A 17,529-nucleotide genomic window follows, 5' to 3' on the forward strand; every position below is an offset into this window, starting at 1 on the left:
ATAAATGATAAGATTGAATTTAATAGTAAGATCGGATGGAAGGAAATGATTGAAATACGCTGAATCTGTAAAATGACTAAAATACCCCTATAATGAAAATAACCCAAGAATACCACCAAGTTCAAGAATGATTGGATATCTTCGAGCTTTGAAATAAATGGAATAAAAATGAAAACCAAAATTACCAAAATACCCTTGTGTCATATTCTAAGTAAATGTCTTGGATTAATTAAGGAATCCAAATAAGCATAGGTATTGGACTACCTTTAAAAAGTTATGGAACACAGCTTAAGTAAGCCAATCAACTTTAATGATAAGTCAGTACCTGAACGGCATAGATATTACTTGAATGCGTGTTCGTCTACTCAAGTTTAGCTAGATGATAGTTTTGGAAGTATTCAGCTCAACTCTAGATCGCATTCAGTATTAAGAATTGGACGTTTGTTTGACAAATAAACCACAAAGACCAAATTAAACTGAATGGAAATGCAATATGTATTTGGAATTCAGAAACGTCTGAATTACTCTGGAAAACTCTGAAGTAATAAGAATAGACATGATTATTAAATGAACTAAATAACCTCAATGAATGAGGATTAAATAAGTGATTTGGATGAGTCTGGAAACACTATTGAACTTACATGATGAATTATCTTTATGGGTTATGAACCATAAATCAAGTACGTCTGTACTTCCTGATATCGTTAAAACATGGAAATGAAATAAAGACAGTTGGGAGATCTATTTAGCGATAATTATGGGGATGATCTATGGATCTGCAGAGTGAATACACTGGAAGAATAATGAATTGACTTGTTGACATGCATCAGTTTGAGAGTTGTAACTCGAGTTGTTTGATAATACGGTCGATAGTCATAGATTGTAAATGACTTGAATCTTTGATTCTTTATTTTCATCTAAAATCACTTCGGTCATGTTTGAAAATGCAAGTAACGCAGAAGGAAAAGATTCGGAATACCTCATTTGGTTCAATTGGGCTGAAATCCTATGAATTCAAAGTATATTCCTGAATACCCCTGATTGTTTGGATAATGGAATCACTCGCAGTAAATCTAAATTTAGAATTATTATGTATAAAGGTTCCTGAACGTTTTCCTGATGCACATAGAAACTTAGTGGAATTCTAAAGTATCAATCTAAAATGTCTAATTAGATCGGTTAGAAATCGATTCTCTTCAATAAGATCTTATTACTGGAATCTGATCAAATTACACAAGTTCATGTTATCCATATTGACAACTACAAAATACATCTGAAAATATTTGGATTCTCTAGTGTGTTCCTTATATTTTAAAAAATTGTTTTATTGTTTTAACATGTGGTACATTGAAATCTATGGTTACTGTTTTATGGATACACCGACTTATCGGTGATGGTTTATGGATTTGTATCATTGTATAAACTGTATCTTGGAGATACAGATTTGTAAAGTACAACTCTGATCAAGCTGGAAAATTTTTATGGACCTAATGTGACTCTTAGGTAGGCTCTGTGGCCTGAGATCATTCTCGGGTAGGCCCTACGGCCCTAAGATGTGTTCTTAGATTGGCCCCACGGCCCCGAAATCTATCTTGAGTAGGCTCTCAGGCCCTAAGATGTTCCCTTAGGTTAACTCTTTGTAAGATGGTTTAAAAACGAGTTTAAAAAGCTCCACTACAGTATGGTTTATGGGATTTTACTGAACTATCATTTGATTAGTGTACCTATTATGATTTTATCGTACTGATGGAACACACTAGATATCCTATTCGGCCTCATGAAAACGTGACTGTATGAAAGGTTTATTATAAACTGAGATTCATGGATTCTACTTGATGAACTACTAATGGAACCCCAGATTATCCCGCAACTGGTATACGTTTGAATAACTAAGGAAATTATGGCTTTCCATTTATCTGCATGTCCTTTAGCATCATCAGGTAGTTCTGTATTACTGAGCTTTCCGAAGCTCACTCTATTTGTAACACCCCAACCCGTATCCGACCCGGATCCGAGTATGAGGTGTCACATTGACTTTTCAAACTTTGACTCTTGACAAAATTCAAAAAAAAATTAAACATTTCATTAAAGTAAAAGCGGTTTAGTTACATAAACTGGCCACAATAACCAAAATCAATCAGAGCATACTTAATTCAACCAATTAGTACATTCCAACTATACTCAAAATAACCAAAAACATTTAAATCCTCTATTTTCTGATCTGAAATTTTGTAAGGGAGATGCTGACCTGTATTGCTCCTCACAGCTTCTATATTCACTTTCTGTAACCTACGTGTGAAACACTCACACGCTAAGTCGATGACTTAGTGAGGCATAAAGAAAACACATCTAATGGAATTCATACCCACTAATCATGCTTGATTGTTTTATGCTATCAAATTATACAACTCAATTACATATACATCAACATATATTCATGTATATTATGTAACAGATACCATAACCCCTATCACATATATATCATATCATGCAATTCATATCACACATCATATACATATATCACATACATTGTTCTCATATCACCAACCTGTTTATCCTTACTAATTCCCTTGTCATTACTTCAATTCTGTCATATGAGCATATAATGAATATAAACATATTATATATATTTTAATATGCCACAATACATTACTAATTTCTATAATCATATAATACATAAACGCATAGTATCTCATATCACCATGACATATATGCACTTCTACCATGTCACGAGAAATACACATATCATTATATCAAATTATGTTCTCTTTTCAAAGCCCATGTACAAATGTGAGAACTATAGATATGCGAGTCTATAGAGGTTGTGCACTATGTTATCACCACAGCTCGTATAATTGCACCGAAGTGCCACGTATAATTGCACCGGAGTGCCGCGTAGAATTGCACCGTAGTGCCATATAATAATGTCCATAAGGACCACATATCATTCCTTAAGAATTATATACATATACTAGGGATCAAGTATGTGTCTCACCAGACTTCACACATGTTCCAAAGAATACATATATGTCCCGAATGACCACATATCATTCCTTAAGAATCATATACATATGCCAAGGATCAAGTATGTGTCTCACCGGACTTCACACATGTTCCAAAGAATACATATATGTCCCGAAGGACCGCGTAGACCCTCGACTCTTTGCATGCCAACTATACCCCTAGCTCTCATGACACATAACATGGGCATTAATATTTATGTTAACATACATTCACATATACACATAGTCATGTAGTTCTTTCACATAGCTCATCGTCATATAAATCACATATCCCATATACATATAAACACATGGTTCACTTACGCGTAGAACATTTCCATATAATCGCATAGTCATATATATTCATATAACATATATTTCTCTTTCATATATCTCATATCATGTATTATATCTTGTGATCATATAATCATGTTACTTATAATCACATAACTTCTACTCATAGAGTTCAACATCATTAAACTTAGTTCCCTTTTCATATCATCATACATTTATATATTCTTATATGTCCTATCAATAACCTATAAACTTACTCATATTCTCATATATCATATTTTAATATAATTTGTATAGTAATACTCTATAATTGTATCATATAATGATTTTACCCAAGTACTTCTTTATAAAGTTTATATTACAGGTTCAATTAGTCTCATTCTATCTTATAAATAATTTCCACTTATTTTATATCATTTTCCTTTTCCACTCACATAAATCATCTATTTATTTAGTTCAATTTCTCATGACTTCCACAATACTCTTTAATAAAACTTTGTAGCTCTTCACTTTAATACATAAACCATAGTTTCCTTTAATTTATCAATCTTCCCTATATAACTTATATATCCTTATTTATGCCCTCGAATTCATACTATTCTCTTAGAGTCTCCTAACATTTCTCGTATAATCACTTATACCATATCATATGACTTATACTTGATTATCTTATTCTCTCGTGTTCATTTCATTTCGTATGACTCTAGCATATAACTTATTCTATGTTTTCCATTATTACATAATAAAGTTTTACATAAATCATATAGCATATACAATGCATATCATTATCTTTAGTCATGCATACATACAATCAATGTAATATAGATAATCACATATAATTATAACAACACATAATCATGTCCATGACTTCATGCATATTACTCTAGGAAATAGACTCATCGCAAGTCTTATTTCCATTAAACACTACATATCACTAGTATGCACTCACCTTGGCCTCACTAGTCAATTCCAATCTCTTATCTTTCCCTTGATTGATCTTACTTGCCAAATGTTCTGGAATTGTTTTACGCGCAGAATCTACATAAATGTACATTTTGAGGCAATCATTAGATACCTACACCTTGTAATTGGATACTAGCAACTTAAACGAACTATTAAACCAATATTCATATTTTTCCTTTAGGGGGAATCGATTCCCTCCTGTGGGGGAATCGGTTCCCCTATGAGATTTTGGAATTTCTGGTTCGCTTGAGGGGTATCGATTCCCCATTGAATGGGTACCGATTCCCTTGAATGGGTACCGATTCCCCTTGCCCAGAAATCATATTTCAGTACGAAATTTACTTCATTTTATCTTAAACACTTCATATTTCAACCTCTTCTATATACTAAACTCAAACACACATACTTAAGCCCATTTGTACTCATTTAATCCATCTTAATTCTCAAAATCCTCTCATCTTAATGAAATTCAAGAATTATACTCAATTTTCAACATGTTCTAAATTCCTTTCTATCACTCCAAATCTCTTAATTCAACTATTGACAAGTCAAATTCAACTTAAAATTCAACTTATCAACTTTATTTCAAGATTTCATTCAAAAACTCAAAATCTTTAATCTCTCATATACCTTTCATCTTGTTGTTTTAGAACCAATTAAGCTTTCCTTAAGCTTAATTACCATCCAATGATCAAAACCCAACCTTTATTTGAACAAATAATCAACTAACGAAGAAACTTACCTTTGCCCTTGAGCTCTTACGGGAGGAGAAAGAAGAAAGGAAGAAGAGATGAAATGTTTTCATCTTCCACGTTTCAATCTCCTATTAAAGGGGATAAAAATATCTTTATTGTCAAATGACCATTTTGCCCTTTACTACTTTGGATAATTACTAAAAACTTCCAGGGATTATCTCCACATAAATCATTGAACTTTTCAACTTTTCCACTTTAATCACCAAATTCTAAAATTTTACAATTTAGTCACTAACCTATAATTTGGGATGTTACACTATTACTCACCATTGCAGGTTAAAAGAATTGTACCAGTGCAACTATTGATATCCATAAGGAAGTTTTTTTTGGCGTTGCTTACAGAGTATAGTATATATGATTAGGGGGCATGTAATTATATTTTATTTTATATACAAGTCTGAAAAATCTGTTTTTATTTCTGAATGCTGATAAAGCAATTATGAGTTACATGTTTTAATAAAAGTTTTAAAATTTTCGCTATTTTTACAGTGGGTCGCTCCGGTGGCCCTAATGTGACACTCCAGATCGGATCGGGTTATCCGCATCGGTTTGAGGGGGTTACATTTAGTGGTATTAGAGCCAGGTTTAGTCAAGTTTTCAAGATAGACCGGCCGATCAAATTTTAAAAGTGTCTGATCAGTACATGCCCTAGACTACATCGTACCTCTCTGAGCCGGAACTCCAAGGTTGAGTCCCTATCTATAACGAGCAAACCTAAGTTTTCTATCCGTTAGGACTCTACCATTGCATAAAGGAATATCATTAACGTCTGTCTAAATTCTGTAAAGTACTTCACGAGCCATGTGAGAGTTACTCATCTGAGAATTTCTGACCCGACTCTAGAAATGAATTGGGGATATGTTACAGCTCTATGAGTCTATTCTCGTAACCAAGGCTGAATTCATTCTGCAAGGATAAATTTGTTCTGATTATTTTATTGGACTGAGAGATAGTTCTGATGAGAATGTATACTCAGCTGGTTAAGAATTAATAGATGAATGATACTTCTGTAAAAGCTACTGAAAGATATGAAAGAATTGATGGAAGTTTCATCTCTGCAATTATGTGACATGAATGAATTTCGAGGATGAAATTCTTTTAAGGAGGGGAAAATTATAACACCCCAATTATTGTAATTATTAAGGGCCACTCAATAGGAGATATATTTTTTAAGTAAGATAATGGCAACATGGTTGAAATCCATTGTTTTCCAGCTTAGAAGAAATGTTATATTATTTCCTGCTTGTTGATTCACAGCTGGATTTGTTGGCAAAAGGAAAAAAATAAAATAATGGAAATGATGTGGTTTGTGTGATAAAGAATATTGCAACTTTAACTGGTGCGTTGTTTACTTGAATGCCTCTCAAATTCCTATTGAGTTGCCTACACTCTTTGATAAAGACAATGAACATATGGGAATTTTATTATTTTAATATTATTATTTTATTTAGATTTCCAGGAACCATACAATTGAGATATTTTGAAAGTCTCTCTTTTATAGAGTGTATATACGTAATGGAGGAAATCATTTGGGAAGGCAAAAATACAAACCCAAACTTATCCTTATCTTCACATTCTTATACCTCCTCGAATTATGTCATTTCTGCATGATCTAGCCAAATAAATGGTTCGAGCTGGTCACCAGCAGCAGTTACTCAGAATTTATAAGCATCATTTGTGTTCAGTTCGAGTATTCCTGGAGAAGGTTCAGACATGGAAGCTGCTCTTTTCGTTTGTTCACTGGCTTTGGCAATGGAATCACGTGAAATGGAGCAGTTATAGAGAAAGAGAAAAATATTTAAAATAAACGTGAAATGGAGCATGGTGCAATGGAATCACGTGGTTTTGGGGAACTATTATTAAAGTGCAAATGGGTAAATCACAAGGTGTGTCATCCAAGTTTGGTGAGATCTTTACCTTGTCTCTTAATTTCCAAGTGTTTATAGTTATGACATAATAGTTTTTACAAGATCAATTTAGTCACTAATTTAAGTAATTAACTATTTTGATGGCACCATTAGTTTTCAATTTTACCAATTGAGCTCTCTATTATAGAAAGGATTTTTAATAAGTTATTTTTATGGCGAGGAAATTTATTTTAGATTTGGGTTCGTATATTTGAAGGTTCGGGTTCTTGAGAAAATGATTGGAAGCTAGAAATTGAGTTGGTGAGCTTGAATTCTAGAGTTATTGTTTGGGTTTTATCGACGTCATGAGTTCGATTCCGTAGTCTGTTTTGCCAAATTCATACCCGAAGGACTCAAAATTTCCAGTCAAACCCTTTGACGTTGATTTTGACTGAAAAGTCAAAATTTTCGAAAAGTCATATTTTATGTTTTTCGACGTCCTGAATCCGAATCCGAAGTCCGTTTCGCCAAATTCGAACCTGGTAAGCTGTTTTTCACTGATTTATCACCCGATTCGATCCATTTATCGCAATTAAGCTCCGTTTCTGATATAATTTATGTTGATATGCATCTGAGGAATTATTGGAAGTTGAATTGAAGATCAAAGGCATTCGAATGGAATTTTTATGGTCGATCAGTATTACACGGAAATCGAGGTAATACTTTACTACCTCTTTATGCTTTATGGAACATGTCTATATTGATAAATGCATGAACAAGATACTGTTGGTCACTTTGGTGAAGTTGAATAATTTATACACTCGATATGATGTGGTAGAAATTCTGTAACTGATTACGGATCGAATGACTAATATAAGAGATTGAGGAATTGTTAGATTAAATTACAAGTTTGTGATTATTGATAAAGAAATCAGCCCTGTATCTGCAACTTATAATTTATTTCATTAAAGGTTAAATGTTAAAGGTACTTGGATGAGAAATTATGAGAATACTTTGGTAGGGTAAAATTATGAAAATACCCTTATGTTGTAGGATGACAAGAATTGTCCATGGAAGTTAGTTAATAACTCTGAAAAGACATATTGATTCGATATAACTACTGATGTGCATAAGAAATGTTAGTTTTACTTGGAAATTACGGATAACCGGTTTTTAACCCCTAGAGGGTTTGTGCAAGATATTAGAATTCTATTAAGGAATCATTTCAAGATAAGAGAATGTTCGGTAAAGCAATTGATCATAGGATCTCTAAATTATAATTATTTTCGTTAAGAACTAATATTGAAATTATCTGGTTAAGAAATTACAGAAATGTCCTTGAGAGGTAAAATAGTCCTAGTTAACCTTGAATGAGAAAATACTTTGAGGATTTGTACTTAACTCGATTAAGTACGAATTTGATTATTAAGATCTTGACTTAGTTCAGGAAAATTCCTGATTTTCCGTTTGTAAAATCTGAGAAGACACTTGACCTAGAAATATCCGAGTTATGAGTAAATACCTGAAGAATAATTTATCGGGGTGTTCTGTTGTCATAATTGTTCGAAATGACTAAAATAAATGATAAGATTGAATTTAATAGTAAGATCGGACGGAAGGAAATGATTGAAATACGCTGAATCTATAAAATGATAAAAATACCCCTGTAATGGAAATGACCCAAGAATACCACCAAGTTCAAGAATGATTGGATATCTTCGAGCTCTGAAATAAATGGAATAAAAATGAACACCAAAATTACCAAAATACCCTTGTGTCATATTCTAAGTAAATGCCTTGGATTAATTAAGGAATCCAAATAAGCATAAGTATTGGACTACCTTTAAAAAGTTATGGAATACAGCTTAAGTAAGCCAATCAACTTTAATGATATGTCAGTACCTGAACGACATAGATATTACTTGAATGCGTGTTCATCTACTCAAGTTTAGCTAGATGATAATTTTGGAAGTATCCAGCTCAACTCTAGATCGCATTCAGTATTAAGAATTAGACGTTTGTTCGACAAATAAACCACGAAGACCAAATTAAACTGAATGGAAATGCAATATATTTGGAATTCAGAAACGTCTGAATTACTCTGGAAAACTCTGAAGTAATAAGAATAGACATGATTGTTAAATGAACTAAATAACCTCAATGAATGAGGATTAAATAAGTGATTTGGATGAGTCTGGAAACACTGTTGAACTTACATGATGAATTATCTTTATGGGTTATGAACCATGAATCAAGTACGTCCGTAATTTCTGATATCGTTAAAACATGGAAATGAAATAAAGACAGTTGGGAGATCTATTCAGCGATGATTATGGGGATGATCTATGGATCTGCAGAGTGAATACACTAGAAGAATAATGAATTGACTTGTTGACATGCATCAGTTTGAGAGTTGTGTAACTCGAGTTGTTTGATAATACGGTCGATAGTCATAGATTGTAAATGACTTGAATCTTTGATTCTGTATTTTCATCTAAAATCACTTCGGTCATGTTTGAAAACGCAAGTAACGCAAAGGAAAAGATTCGAATACCTCATTTGGTTCAATTGGGCTGAAATCCTATGAATTCAAAGTATATTCCTGAATACCCCTGATTGTTTGGATAATGAAATCACTCGCAGTAAATCTGAATTTAGAATTATTATGTATAAAGGTTCCTGAATGTTTTCCTGATGCACATAGAAACTTAGTGGAATTCTAAAGTATCAATCTGAAATATCTGATTAGATCGGTTAGAAATCGATTCTCTTCAATAAGATCTTATTACTGGAATCCGATCAAATTGCACAAGTTCATGTTATCCATATTGATAACTACAAAATATCTAAAAAATATTTGGATTCTCTAGTGTGTTCCTTATATTTTAAAAAATTGTTTTATTGTTTTAACATGTGGTACACTGAAATCTATGGTTATTGTTTTATGGATGCACCGACTTAACGGTGATGGCTTATGGATTTTTATCATTGTATAAACTGTATCTTGGAGATACAGATTTGTAAAGTACAGCTCTGATCAAGCTGGAAAATTTTTATGGACCTAATGTGACTCTTAGGTAGGCTCTGCAGCCCTGATATCATTCTCGGGTAGGCCCTGCTGCCCTAAGATGTGTTCTTAGGTAGGCCCCACGGCCCCAAAATCTATCTTGGGTAGGCTCTCAGGCCCTAAGATGTTCCCTTAGGTTAACTCTTTGTAAGATGGTTTAAAAAACGAGTTTAAAAAGCTCCACTACAGTATGGTTTATGGGATTTTACTGAACTATCATTTGATTAGTGTACCTATTATGATTTTATCGTACTGATGGAACACACTAGATATCCTATTCAACCTCATGAAAACATGACTATATGAAAGGTTTATTATAAACTGAGATTCATGGATTCTACTCGATGAACTACTAATGGAACCCCAGATTATCCCGCAACTGGTATATGTTTGATTAATTAAGGAAATTATGGTTTTCCATTTATCTGCATGTCCTATAGCATCATCAGGTAGTTCTGTATTACTGAGCTTTCCGAAGCTCACTCTATTACTCACCATTGAAAGTTAAAAAAATTGTACCAGTGCAGCTATTGATATCCATAAGGGAGTTTTTCTGGCGTTGCTTACAGAGTATGACACATGTGATTAGGGGGCATGTAATTGTATTTTATTTTATATACGAGTCTGAAAAATCTGTTTTTATTTCTGAATGCTGATAAAACAATTTTGAGTTACATGTTTTAATAAAAGTTTTGAATGTTTCGCTATTTTTACAGTGGGTCGCTCTGGTGGCCCTAATTTGACACTCCAGATCGGATCGGGTTATCTGCATCGGTCTGAGGGGGTTACAAATAGATAAAATAAAATAAAATAAAATCAAGGGGTATAATGGACTAAAAAACTTTTAAGTACAAACTTTGTAAAACATGCATGCTTTAGGGAGCAATATTTAAGTCTTTTAAAATATAAGGACTGGTTTAAAGTTCGGCTCTTAAATTATAGACGTACTATGCAATTAACCCACACTAAATTAAACAGAATGACAATCAACTAACAAGATAGCAAAGGACATTTAAAAAGCAGAAAACAAAAAGGAGATATCCCTCTCCTATTCCCACTTTCCTCCATAAAAAAAGCACGGTAAAGCTGCAGTCTGTAACATTAGCGATTATCTTCTTGGTTTCTTGCTCAATCTATATCGGCTCCGTTGATCTCAGATCATACTTCTTACTTTTACAGTCGGGATAGATAATTGATCTGTCAACAAGTTGAATAGTGTCTCTAATTTCTTTCAGAGGAACAATGAAAATCATATTATAAACAGAGAGATGCATCACATTGATCGATGCGCCTAAATTGCACATGGCACGTTTGATTCCAATTTTTCCATTCTTACAAGGTATGATGAACATGTCTTGGTCATTATACTTCGGTGGAAATTGTTGATACGTTTTCGCCAGATTTACCTTTTCATTTCCTATGAGTTGTCTTTTTTGGTTGAAAGGTCTTTAAGGTATCTAGCATACTTTGGCAACTTCCAGATTACCTCAATAAGCGAAATGTTTATCTCCACTTTTTGGAATATGTCCATGATCTCCTTATCTTCAGCTAGCTTTTCTCGCTTCATTAATCTAGAAGGAAAAGAATGCGAAACTTCGTAAGGTGAAAGGGAAGAAGATTACATACAATACCTGAAATAGGTGGAGGTGTCATTTTGGTTTCTTTTTTCATTTTGGGCGGTGCGACATTCTCTTCTGGGACCTTAGGTGAAATAACGGTACCACTTCGGAGGGTGATTGTGCTAACATTTTCTCTCGGATTAGCTTCAGTTTGTGACAACAATCTTCCTTGAGACTCTAAACGTCCCACAGTTTGAGCCAGTTGACTCGTTTGCTTTTCGATCTCTTGAATACGAGCCTCGGTGCGATTTTTGAATTTTTCTAGAGACAAAGCTAGTCTCTTAACAATTAACTACAATGATGATTTTTCTTGTTGTTGTGGCATAGACAACATCTGTTGATAATTTTGATTTGCTCTCTGATTGTTCATGTAATTGAAGTTCAGATGGTCCTTCCATCCAGGACTGAAGGCTTTGCCGTGTGGGTTATAAGGCCTTTGTGGAGGTCCTGGAAAGTTACCCACCGAATTGACTTGAGCGTTAGACTCCTCTTGTAGCATCAGGCAGCAATCCGTTAGGTGATCTGGCATTGTACATATCTTGCATACTCTTGTTACTCCAATTTTTCCTGAAATAAGAGAATTAACTACACCAGTTAATTTTTCAATTTTATTTTTAAGTGAAACAACACTTACTTTGTGAACTCGTCGACTATGTTCACTTGAGGGGCCAAATTGCTGTGAAATAGCAGCCATTATAAAAATTCGATTCCTTGCTACTTCTAGGGTCATGTTGATGAGGGCACCTCCACTGGCGGCATCTACTATCTTTTTTCTACTAGAAGCATTCCCTCATAAAAGTACCGAAGGAGCGTTTGTTCAAATAGGTCGTGTTGCGGACAATTAGCGTAGAGCTTTTTAAACCGCTCCCAGTAATCGTAAAGTGATTCTCCTTCATTCTGTCGAATTCCCATGATGTTTTTCCTCAATTCGCTTGTCTTTTCTGCTGGAAAAAATCTTTCAAGAAAAACACACTTTAAGTCAGCTCAGGTAGTAATGAAATTTATTGGTAAATAAAATAACCAATCTTTAGCAGATACTGGTAAGCAAAAATGAAAAACTCTAAGTTTGATTTGGTCTTTGGATACTCCATGAGCTTCATACTAGAGCAGACCATATGAAATTCTACGAAATGTTTATGTGGACTTTCACTAGGAAGACCGTGATAGGTAGGAAGGAGATGGATTAGTCTCGTCTTGAGTTGAAAGAAAGTCTCACCGTTAGAAAAAGCAATACAAAGTGACTATTGAACAAAGCAATTAGTTAAAATAACATTTGTTTAATTTTTTAATCATCGACAACATTAAATATACATCATACAAATACAATTAGTTAAAATTTAATTCTTTAAACAAAGCAATACTCTATATTATTACTCAAATTGTTTACTAAATATATTTAATGAAGTAAAAAAGATAAAATTTAAATCTAAGATAAAATAAACACCATTTAATTAATTAAATAATATATAATAATTTTATCGCTACAGTATAACTATAAAATTAATATTAAAAAGTTAATTCTAAAATAGGATTCGACTTTTGTAATATGAATTCTATTAAGTGACATCTAAGTTAAAAGAGAATGTTATTTTATTTAGAAGTTTTAGATTTAATAATTTGAATAAAATATAAACAAATACTATCTTGAATAAAATAATTTGTAATACCTTGATTATAGAATACTTCTTTATTAAGCTTCTCGATTATTAAAAGTTACAAAATACTCCTTTTACTATAGAATGTTATTTTGTTAAGTCTCTCGACTATTAAAAGTTACAAAATGGTCATCCGTCTATTCATTATGTTCCAAACTCAACATCTTCTATTAAAAAATTAATTTTTGTTTAAGTTGAAAGTTAACACGATGATCGGGATAAGATAGTCGTTTGAGAGTTTAGGATTAAATTTTACCATATCACAGTCAACATATTAACATTCAACTCAAAAGTCGTTAACTTTTTAGCGGAAAATGATGAGTTTGGAACATAATGAATAGTCGGTGATCATTTTGTAACTTTTAATAGTCGAGAGACTCAATAAAGCAACACTTTATAGTCTGAAGATCATTTTATAACTTTTAATAGTCGATAGATTTAATAAAACAATATCCTATAATCTGGAGACCATTTGTGTATTTTATTCTAAAAAATTATCTAATAAGTTTGTTTTTATCTCTAATCCTAACATATCAATAATTAATTTTTAAACATAATTTTAATTATAATAATCTCATAATGTATCACCAACGATCACTTGGTTCTTGCTGAAATTTATTAGTATTTGAAGTTAAAAGGTAAAGCTGAAGCAAATTCTGAAAAAAGAATACAAATAAGGTTGAACGGGAGACTTTGGCTGTCCGCGACGTGGAAGTGAAGTAAAACATTAGGGTGGAAAAGTAAGGCAAAAGGAGCGCAAGTATAGAAGGCCAACACGGTCTCTTTATCCGACTTCGCACTTCTCACATCATATGTTCTCTTCCCCCACACTTGTCGAAATACATAACACCCTAGCGCCCTCACTAATCGGTTTTCGAAACTAAAAGAAGAGAACAACAACGGAAATGGAGTTTTCCCAAGATGACTTCGATCGCCTATTAGTCGCTGAACACACTCGAAAAACTGCTGAAGTCACCTACGCCAAGGACCCTCTTGACGCCGAGGTTCCTTCCTTTTTCATTGCTTTATTTCTTTTCCTTTTCTAAAACCCATTTTTTTCGTTTCTTTGTTTGCAATAGCTCTCCTCTGTAAATCAATCTCGATAGTAATGGAGTTTTGGTTCTTTTATTCGCAATGTTATATGGGTTGAGATTTGAGTTTTGTGTCTTTTTTATAATAAAAAATGATTGCTTTGAATTTCTTTGTGATATGTTAAAATTTGGTTGCAGAATTTAACCAAATGGGGAGGAGCTTTACTCGAATTAGCTCAGTTTCAGACTGTTGCAGATGCAAAGAAGATGATAAATGGTATTCTATCTTGTTCTTGAATTTATTCCTCTGTTGTATTTTTTTCCCTTTTAGTATTATTTTGCTAACGCTATTTATATTGATCATTTAGATGCAATTTCGAAATTGGATGAGGCGTTGGGGATAAATCCATCCAAGCACGAAACTTTATGGTGCATGGGAAACGCGCTCTCCACTACTGCATTCATGACTACCGATTCTGATGAGGCAAAAGTTTCTTTTGATAAGGCAGCGCAGTTTTTCCAGAAAGCAGTTGATGCGGTAACTTCTTTGTTTTCCTCTTTTGTTCGTTTTGAAAATCACAAATCGAGAGTTTTTGGAAGCTAATTTGGGGGATTTTGGGGGTTGTAGGATCCGGGCAATGAGCTTTATCAGAAGTCTTTGGACGTTGCAGCTAAGGTAAACTTGCTTTTCTTTATATACAACTACATGATTTAACTAATATTGATGTTTTTAGCATTTTAGCTGCATTGTTTGATGTGATAATTATTTGAAGTGAACTTCATCAATGATAAAGTTATGGCTTGTGCTTAATTATATAATCAAATATTTGGTTACTATACCAGGTTAGTGGGTCGATGTTTTCCTTTTGTTTTACTGAGGCTAAGCTGGTTTGGATTTCTTTAATCTCCTTGTGTCAAATGGATATGTTTATTTTCCTTGGGGAAGAGAAGAAAAGTATCAAAGGAGTGTTGGTTGAGGAGTATCCTTCTGAACTGCCTAGGTTTTTAATAAGGGTGATATCTTTTATATCCGGTGCTGTCTCTTGCCTAAACTTCCTAATAAAGCTTGGAATTTGTTCGTCTTTGTAGGCTCCAGAGCTACATATGGATTTCCAAAAGGCCGCAGTTAGCCAACAGACTATGGGTGGGGCATCTTCGGCTTCTTCAGCTTCAACTGTGAGTCTCTTTTTCTTAATCATATTCTTCTTTGACTTCCAAGCCTTCCCTGCTGGTTCCCATACTTCCTTTTCCGTGGAAGTGCTTGCTTGCTTGCATTGTCCTCTCTCGCCACACGATCTAAGTTAGCAGTTACTATGTTGTATAAATAAGTTCATTATGTATTCATATAATTATATGTAAGCCCCGATTCTGCTATTTTTGTTTCAAATCATTAACCTCGTTCTCCAACCATGGACTCAGATAAATATTTCAAGTTTCAACATTGGCGTAAGGTTGCATCTCAATCATTTAGAAATTCTACATGTTCTGCATTTCTGACTGATCCACGATAAATTGCACATTCCTTGGGTCTTGGGTTCCTCCCTCCCACAACAACAATTGTAACAGGATGTTGAAAACTTGGCCCCTTGGCCTTGCATACTGCTGTTCCAGGGATGGCAACAATTTTCAAATGAATTTTCTTTGTCAGACTTTGATGTTCATTAGAAATTTGATGATGGTTTTTGTGAGGCATAAGTGATAAAATAGTCCTGCTTGGTAGGTATGTATTCTAGCTCAAAGAGCTGTAATTGATAAGGAAAGAAAGTGTTCTTAACACTCCTAGTTTTTTTTCAGACATCAAGTTCAAAGGATTGATTGGGGACTACAAATACACAATCATTGTTAATTTTTTAGTAACCGGTTTTCAATTAATGAACAGAATAAAATTTCTGTGCATGGGTTCTTCATTCTTGGCCTCGGAGTTCGGACTTCAGAGCCCTAAGAAACTTTAATAAACAGTGTCCATCGCTTTGCTCTAAGTTCATAGAATATTTTTGCTGATTCATTTATATATTTCCAGGCACCCAAGAAGAAGAAGAAGAGCAGTGATTTTAAGTATGACGTATTTGGATGGGTAATCCTTGCTGTTGGAATCGTTGCATGGGTGGGAATGGCGAAATCCCATGTTCCGCCACCTCCTTCACGATAAAGGCGTTTGCTTCTGGTTATATTTGGTTAGAAGGTTACAGATTGAGGTGGTGAGATGTAGTAAATTGGAGCAAGTGAATTGTTCCCATTTTGTTTTCCCCTTAGGGTGGCCATCCTGGTTGGATATTTGTTCTGGATTTAGTCATTTGACAGATACAATGATAATAAGCATTCTGGGTTTCAATATTTGGCATTGCCTTGTTGATCTGTATCCGTAGGTAGTCTAGCATGCGCCGTTCTTCTATAGTGAAGGCGAGTGGAGCAATCATTTTGTTAAATAATTCCTTCGCCTCCTTTAGTATTTTATTATCTTATTTCTTTAAATATTTTATATTCTTCTTAGATATCAGATGTATAGTAAAATTAGGGGTGTTTAAAAAACCCATAATCATTAACCGAAATAACCGTTACATTTAACATATTAATTGACGGAATCGTTAATATTAAACGGTTTCGGTTAATCTAACCACTACAAACGATAGTTAACAATTAAGATTATAGTTACTAATTTTGTTAAATGTTTAATCAATGGTTAACTATTAATAAATTAAGTTTATAATTAAATTTTTATTTATTATATTTTTACAAAATAATTTAATATAATTTTTTATTGTTCTAATATATATATATATATTAATAAAATTTGCACACAAATAACTTAATATTTTTTTTTATAATTTATAATTTTTTATTTCTTTGAAAATATATAAACATACTTACACCAGTATAATTATGAGTTTATTATTAGATGCCAAGTTATTGAGAGATGTACATACTTACACCGGTGCAAGTATGTGTTAAGTGTTACATTTTTTTATTTTATTCACTTACAACAGTATAAGTATGTGTTAAGTGCTATATTTTTTTGTAGTACGAATTTTGAAAATATTTGACAAATAATTATAATAGGTTAACAACCGTTAACCTGTAACCGAAGCGTTAATAAATATTAACCATTAACGGTTAATCGTTTCTTAATGATTAGATTGTGTTTAGAAAAATCTCACAACCGTTATAACAGTTAACCTACCGTTTAAACTAAACGATAGTGTTAACCGTCCATTAACAACCCTAAATAATTATATCTACGCTATTACTTTGTATATGCACTTACTGAAATTCTTATTTTATATATATTAAAAATTATC

General features: G+C 33.2%; 1 protein-coding gene across 2 annotated transcripts; it reads left to right on the top strand.

The window, feature by feature from the left end:
* The first annotated feature begins 13,993 nt into the window (after positions 1 to 13,993).
* Positions 13,994 to 16,622, top strand: LOC120149136 (mitochondrial import receptor subunit TOM20-like). 2 transcript variants are annotated; one of them, XM_039162026.1, is made up of 7 exons: positions 13,994 to 14,206; positions 14,432 to 14,510; positions 14,602 to 14,771; positions 14,862 to 14,909; positions 15,323 to 15,409; positions 16,254 to 16,374; positions 16,579 to 16,622. In XM_039162026.1, the coding sequence occupies exons 1-7, from the start codon at positions 14,108 to 14,110 to the stop codon at positions 16,584 to 16,586; spliced, it is 612 nt and encodes a 203-aa protein (XP_039017957.1). In that variant the 5' UTR covers positions 13,994 to 14,107; the 3' UTR covers positions 16,587 to 16,622. The 2 variants fall into 2 exon arrangements, with proteins under 2 accessions (XP_039017957.1, XP_039017956.1); XM_039162025.1 differs by lacking the exon at positions 16,579 to 16,622 and having other exon boundaries at positions 16,254 to 16,565.
* The last annotated feature ends 907 nt before the right edge of the window (positions 16,623 to 17,529 follow it).

The sequence above is a fragment of the Hibiscus syriacus genome, unplaced genomic scaffold (genome assembly GCF_006381635.1).
Source record: "Hibiscus syriacus cultivar Baekdansim isolate YM2019G1 unplaced genomic scaffold, ASM638163v2 tig00110989_pilon, whole genome shotgun sequence".
Classification (NCBI taxonomy): domain Eukaryota; kingdom Viridiplantae; phylum Streptophyta; class Magnoliopsida; order Malvales; family Malvaceae; genus Hibiscus; species Hibiscus syriacus.

Coding starts and splice junctions, on each gene's coding strand:
- LOC120149136 (XM_039162026.1), top strand. CDS start 14,108: ATGGAGTTTTCCCAAGATGACTTCGATCGCCTATTAGTCGCTGAACAC. Junction 14,511..14,601: donor TGCAAAGAAGATGATAAATG/GTATTCTATCTT, acceptor TTGATCATTTAG/ATGCAATTTCGAAATTGGAT. Junction 14,772..14,861: donor TCCAGAAAGCAGTTGATGCG/GTAACTTCTTTG, acceptor TGGGGGTTGTAG/GATCCGGGCAATGAGCTTTA.